General features: G+C 30.4%; 1 protein-coding gene across 1 annotated transcript; it reads right to left on the bottom strand.

The window, feature by feature from the left end:
* Nucleotides 1–2310: 2310 nt before the first annotated feature.
* LOC110604766 (probable WRKY transcription factor 75) lies at nt 2311–4349 on the bottom strand. Its single transcript, XM_021743059.2, has 2 exons — nt 3765–4349; nt 2311–2905 (listed from the first exon to the last, which is right to left on the bottom strand). Exons 1-2 carry the CDS (start codon nt 4136–4138, stop codon nt 2728–2730), a joined length of 552 nt encoding a protein of 183 aa, XP_021598751.1. The 5' UTR covers nt 4139–4349; the 3' UTR covers nt 2311–2727.
* Between the last annotated feature and the right edge of the window lie 3332 nt (nt 4350–7681).

The raw sequence follows: 7681 nt of genomic DNA, 5'->3' as shown, positions 1-7681 counted from the left end.
GAGGAGGAGAAAGAATGATCGCTTCTTCTATTTGGTGAGCACGCTTGGAAGTGGGACCAGTTGTCCACGTGATAGCTTTACCCTTGCAAGCAGCATGCACCACCTCAGCACATCTGCTTTTAGATCCTGCTATATCTGCAAAGATCGAAAAGTAAGTAAGTCAATTTGAAATCTAAAGGCAAACAGAAAGAAAAGTACCAAGATCTCTAATCAGGAAAGTGCTCTTCCCAAGGCTGGGAAGTTCAGGCGGGTGAGGACTCCGAGTCTGGCTCTCCTGCATATGACTTTAGACAAAACGGCATTTCTCACCTCCTAGGTGATGTCAATTTTCTTCAGAGAACTAGCCATGGTAAAAAAGGAGGCTAAAGCCTCATCCTCCTCCCTCTTTGGTGGGACCCCATCCTTCCTCAGATTCACCCAAAAGTTTTAACTCATTTGAAGACACCCAAAACTCCAGACGTCTAGTATTGGAGTACAAAAAACTTATTTTTCCACTGCTTCAATAAGAAAGGCATCCAATCAAACATCGTCTGGCGCTTGTGTCCACTTAAAAACCAGAACTTCTCATTTTTTAAGGTAACCAATTGATATAGATGGGAAAAGAGCGCTACACTCAGATCGATGTGATTATTAAGACAGAAGAACCGGAAAGCCTCCAGAATTCTCCAATTATTAGGATGTAGCTGAGCAACCAAAAACTTGTGAAATCAAAGGATATGAACAAAAAATGAATCTATAGGAAACTGAAGACCCGCCTTCAGCTACTCCTCGAAAACCATAATAGTATCCTCTGCAGGAATCAAGTCCACACAAATGTGAGGAGAAGAGGCAAAGACACGAAAAGTCTCTTGAGGGATTTGGTAGGTATTATAAAGGTGGTCTACATCTTGCTTTGATAAGACGAATGGAATGTCACTAATCGAGCTACCTTCATATTCTGGAGCCTCCCTAAATGAAATGATAGGGGGCCGAGGTACAGATGGGTCCGTCGGAGGATTAGCTTGAGGCGGAATCTCCACTAAGAATAAGAGAAGATGAGACATTTCTATTCATCTTAAGAGGAAAAAGAAAATAGAAAGAAAAAGAAAATAGAAATTACCGTGAAAGCAAGGGAGTGTAATCGAAAAAATGATCAAGTCTTCCTAAAGCAAAGATTGCAGTTGAGAGCAAAAGTAATACTTGAGGAAGTAGAAGGTTCTTAAAGACAATTTTGGCAGCAGGCTTTATATGTGGCTCAGGAAACGAGGCAACTATCATTCAAAAAGTTAGACAGGCAAAGCGGCATGAACCAGAAAAAAACTAATATCCATAAGCTACATTCCCTAGATAGTGAGAACAACTGTCACCTTTGAATCTAAAGATCAAAGACCAACGGGAAACCTCTAATGCTATATAAAACTCGCCCAAAGTAGACAGTGAGCTGTCACTATAAGACAGATCCATGTGGCAGGGATCTGATAAGTGGATAATACAGTTCCACTTGAGGAAAGAAAGACCCGGACACGATAACATCCGGTTCATCACTAAGACTCGCCCTCCTCTGGATAGGTCGAATCTCAGCACAAAGTTACTGTCATCAAAGCACAGTCCAACATATCTCCATTGTACCTATGATCACGGAATCACCTACCTATCCACTAGCGATATCCCTTATTATGCAACTGGCTACATCATCGCCGGATTATTAAGAAATTCTATATTTATCTTCATCTTCTTACAGTATAAAAGGTGAAGGATCATAGAGACAAATGTACGCTATTTTCTCACACTAATACTCTGAGTTCTACAGATTATACTCGTCATTCTCTTTAACTTACTAACTTGAATGTCGGAGTGATTGTTGTAAGCATCAACTACCTCACTTTTTTGTCTTGCAAGTGGATTAATCACAGCACAAGTTCATTAGACCAATTGCTACACAGTATCATTCCGGCTACGTCATCGATTTATTTTATATTTAGTAGAATTATAATTTTAACTGCACTTTTTATCTATTACTAAAAAGTAAAAAAATCGCTATCATATACTCAACCGTGAAAATGTGTTCATTATAGTGTACATTATTATTATTATTATTATTATTATTATTATTATTATTATTATTATTATTATTATTATTATTATTGTCCAAGTAGTGTACATGTATTAATTATAAAAAAAAAAGGAATTATTTTAAAAGAAAAAGAAATGGAGTAATTTCTAAAGAAAATTCAGCAAAAAATGTATAACCATATCCAAACTACAGAGGACCATTAATAGTGTTGGAGTTATTTGGAACTCAAATTAATTTCAATCAAAGCCAAGTGAAAAAAAAAAAAAAAAAATCTCATCACAGAGAAGAACACTTGCAAGGTTAAACAGTAAATTAGGAATTCTGGTTCTCAGTTGCTGATGCTCAGATATAGTGCACCATATATCACACTGAATTTAGATGACATACTCCACTTGAAAGGATGAAACCAAAAATAAAAAAATAAAATAAAATGGATAATACAATATATTATAACCATTGATTATGGTGGATTCTATATACTTCCTATTATAATTAACATATAACTGTTGCACACACAATAGTTTCATGAAATAATTTTTCAGAATCAACATATGTATAATCAACAAAAGCTTAAACTGAAGAATTGCACTTCTTGCTGCCATTTCTAAATAAGAAAAGAACCTTATTGCCATATATGTCCAAGGAGTACTAGGATTAATATCTCTATCTATTACTCAAAAGGGGGTGTAAATTTGCATCTGGCTCAAGATATGTTCAAAGTTATCAGTTGTCTTCTCTATAGGATGAGTGTGCATGCCTTCATATGTTGTTACTACAATACCTTCATCTTTTGTTAGGCGTTGCACTTGCTTCTTTACGTTGCACCCTTGATGCGTGCACCTGTAGTAGCTCCTGTCAATCCACGCCAAACATATATATCACTTTCTTCTTTCAACATTAATTACATCGAAATCAAATCTTAAGCAAATGTTTCATATTGAACATGAGCTTGTGTCTATATGCATGCAGATAATTATTAATTACTCGTTAGAAGCAGACAAGGATTGTACCAAACAAGGAGGTAGAACCTAAAACCAAATCTATCATGAAAAATTTAATACTTCACTTGATGATAGATTGCTGGCTGCTATGATATACTGTCAGATGAACATGTGTTGATGCTTGATCGAAAAATATTTATTTGGGATGAATAAAAATAGCTTAATCATCTCATAAACTTTGCCAACTCATATATGGATGCCATGCATACTTCTTCATACATGTAAAGTTCTTCACCATGAAGGAAGGGTAGTCGCCGAAAAGCTAACCCTTAGCCACCTCTTTTCTTTCTCTCTAGATATATATACACGAAGGAAGGGTAGTCGCCGAAAAGCCAATCCTTGGCCACCTCTTCTATATATATATATGATTCAACATGTAAAAATTTAGTGAAATTTTGTGTGAGGAGAGAATATATTTGGTATTTGAATTCTTTTGAAAATTATTATGAGGGATCGCGAGTACTCTGTGGACATCTTATTATGATAAATCAAAGCTCAACAGATATGTTGCAAGACCGTCTAACACGTAACCCTAGTCTGAAAAGGACAGACTTTCCACCTCTTGTCTACTGGTGGATCTAGCAGGTCCCAAGAGAGTAATAGAGGATTATATATAGTGTGATCTGATGATTAGCTAAATGGGAAGATTTAAGGTGAAAAGAAAAAAAAAATGGTAAATCTGAGCTTTGGTAGAAAAAAGAACAAATTACCTTGGGAATTTGTTGTTTTTCACAGCTTTTTGGCCATATTTCCTCCATCGATAACCATCATCTAGTATATCAACCTGGCTCCTAGTTTGAAAAGCATATCTGGGTTTTCTAATCTTCTTTTCTCCTTTCTTTTTGCCTGGTTTTAGATCAGCTTCAGACCCAGTTGCAAAGCTTGCACCTTCTGATGATGAGTTAAGGTTCTTGACTTCTGTTCTTGGTGCTACTTCTACTTGATTGTCTATCTTCAATCCCAAGAATCCATTTGAAGGATCACCTTGAAAGTTGTTAAAAACATGAGAATTTGCTGCGGATGACGATACAGGATAAGAAGGCCCTGTCGATGAAAAAGGAAATAACATTTGGAACTTTTCCATGGAAAAAGCAGTGCAGAAAACAGGAACAGACAAAGAAGAAAAAGAAGAAGTAGAGGAAGGTCTAATGGGGAAGAGAGAGCGGTGTATATATAAAAGAAAAAGAGTAAGGCGTCCAAAAATCACAAAAGAAAATGGGCCAAACCCTCAAGTGTGTGGAAAGCAAAAGAATAAGAAAAATCCAAACACACACATATATAGAGCATTAAAAAGGTGTCGTGAACGGCACGAAAATTCTTCCAAACTACAGAAAAGAAATTAGTCGCTCCATTAGCGGATTGATTAGGAAAAAGTAAGGTGGAAAATACAGGCGGCTTCATCATTATGAATAAGACATTAACCATGATAATTTACTTTTATAATATATATATATATATATGTATCTGCGGCTTGTCATATGAAGAAGAAAAAGGAAATCTGGCCCATCAGGGATTTTACTTTGCTCATTCTCATTGGCATAAGCTTGGAATAGTAGCAGCTGCCATTGGACTCAACATATTTCTGATATTACTCGTGTATGTAGACCACACTTTTATTTATTTTCTACGATTTCTCATAGTGCAGTGGCTGCCCCATGAGTTTCCTTGAAGCTGCTGAATATCCCTCGTGGTGCATGTATTTGGGTGATAAAAGTAATGAATTCTGATGTGTAGAGATACTCTCTTTTTATCACATTGATGTGGGTGGCTGGTTTTCAATATGCGTACGAGTCTATCTGAACCCATCATGTCTTTCTCTATATATAGGATTAAAGCGGCCAACAAGGACACCTTATCAATTCATCAAAAAAAAAAGCCTCAATCTCTTCTTTTGTTCACTCCACTTTCTGCACTGAAATTCTTTATGCATAGATATATTATTTAATTAAGGATTCGTTTATTTAAAAAAAAATAATTTATATTTAAAAAATATTTTTTATAAAATAATTTGACATGAATGCATTTGAGCCAAGTATATATGATTATCAAAGAATAAGAAAAATTTAGCATTATAGTTTCATTTGTTATCAAGAATAATTCTACAATAAATATATTACTTGGAGATTATTGCAAAAAAATTCAAGTTTTTTTTTTCTGGATTATAATAAATCTAATCAAATTTAGTGAAAAACATTGCTATACGGAAAAGATGGGCAAGAAATTAATTCTCAAATTTAAATTAAAGACATGTTAAAATTGTAATTAAAAAAATATAAAATTATTAATAATCGTTGATAAAATTTAAGTATTAAAAATAATTTTTTACAAAAGAATATATCGTTTGATAAATAATATTGATATAAATAAGATTATTATTAACCTTACAAAATAAAAAAATATTTTCTAATAACATCTAAAAATTAATATCAACAGCGATACTATAAAATAGTATTTGATATAAATTAAATTATAAATTTTAAAATAAAAACAAGTAAAATTATGAAATATAATTTTATACTTTTCCTTTAAAATATAACTCCCAATCATATATTCTTTATTTGAAATCAAAGATTTTATAAAAATTTAATTCAATTCAATTATTTTTTCTTAAATTTTTATTTATAATAAAAAATTTTAATACTTTTTAACTTAAAAAATTGTATTTTAAAAAAATTAAATTTTTATAAAATTCATGTAATTTTTTTTAAAAATAATAATGTTAAATAAAGAAATAATTGTTATTTTTTTTAAAAAAATTGACATTTATGTGATAAAATTAATTTAACAATAATATTAATAAACAAATACCCTCCCTAGAAATTAAATATAGAAAAATAAAATAAAATTATATCCTTCATTGGAAAAACATATATGAGTTTATTAAAGAAAAATAGAGAAAATCTCTAAAAGGTCATGTAGTATGGCATGAGTTTTTTTTTTTTTAATCAGAAATTATAAATTTAAATTTTGAATATAAAATATATTTAAAATTTATGAGAAAGTGTTTATATAATTATTTGTTGTGAATTCAAATTAATTAAATTAATAAATTTTAAATTTTAAATAATATATATAAAAAATAGCAAAAAAATGAGAGTTATTGCAGATCAAAAATTTAGTTAAATAAAAATAATTTTTTAATAGAAAATTATTATTTTGTTTATATGAAATTGATCCATGATAAAATACTCATTAAATATTTAATTTATTTATAAAAATTAAATTATCTTAATTTTATTTAAAAAATGTTAAATTACACGTTCAACATTTATGGATAAATAAAAACATTTATTTTCAAAAAAGAAAAAAAAGATTGATAGAATCGAGGGTAAGAGGGAGATACGTGAGTTAAGGCGTGTTGGGCAAAAGAGAGTCACGAGACAAGAACACGTGGGTTTGACGTAGAAAAATTAGAAAATCGGAAAGCAAAAGCCAAGTGGGCCCACGTTTCGCCTCCTATTGATGTTAGGTCCGCGCAGCCCCCCCTTTCTTCTTCCCAAATTTGAAAATCAAACCTACCCGTCTACTTTGGATTATTCATCTCCATTTTCAATCTCATCTCAAGCTGCCACACCAATATTCATTACTACAAATAGGGATATCTAGCATAATTTAATTTGATTTAATGGCTGAAGTTATCATTAATCTCATAAATCTATATTTAATTTCATTTTCTCCCATTATCTAATAAAAAATATTTATAAAATATTCTAAATATCACCACCAACCGCAATAAAATTATTATTTTAATATTATTAAAATAATAATTTAAAATTATATATAATAATATATTTGAACACATTAAAATAAACTCTTTACTGGAGAAACAGAACCGTAGGTGAACTGAGACAAATTAATAACTTACTAGAGTTTTGAATTCTCTGGATATTCCATTTGCAAAAATACTATCTAGAAAGAAAAAAAAACTTGTCCTTTATTAACCTGTATAAATATACGTATTCCGTGGCCAAATTTCAAAACTAGGGAAATCAAGGGTTGGAAAACCATCAACTTCAATCAAACAATCATTCATATATTGAAATAGACTAATCATGTTGGAATATGTCACCATTCTTATAATTCTTCACTAATAATTTACTTTTACATATGAAATCACTCATATCTCACGCGTGTGAAAAATCATTTCATACGTAAAGAGAATTGTACTTAAATATAATTAAAATTAATTATAATATAAATAAAATATTTTTAAATATTATAATTCTTTAAAACAGTTAATCACATTTTAACCTATTTTACAATTTTAATATTCTTTTAATTAAGTCCACAGCAAGAACAAAAATTTATTTCCTGCAAAAAGGTACTCCCTTGTCCCTATCTTTTTTTTCTTTTAAGTTTTTTTTCAATTTCTTAAATATTTTTTTCCAAATTAATAATTAGTTAAATTTCAAAATAGAATGACTTTCTTTTTTATTTTTTATTTTAATTTTATATGATATATCTTGGAGTTCTTAAATACGCTATTTTTATTTGAATCTTTTAAATCCTTTTGTATTTTTTATTTAATTATTTAATTGTTATTTGAATTTGGATTTATTTTTATTTATTTTAATTATATGAATTTAAATTTTTTTCTTACAATTTTATTTTATTTTATTGTCATTCC

The sequence above is a fragment of the Manihot esculenta genome, chromosome 17 (assembly GCF_001659605.2).
Source record: "Manihot esculenta cultivar AM560-2 chromosome 17, M.esculenta_v8, whole genome shotgun sequence".
Lineage (NCBI taxonomy): Eukaryota > Viridiplantae > Streptophyta > Magnoliopsida > Malpighiales > Euphorbiaceae > Manihot > Manihot esculenta.
The sequence above is the reverse complement of the archived record's forward strand: the minus strand, read 5'-3'. Positions and strand labels throughout refer to the sequence as shown.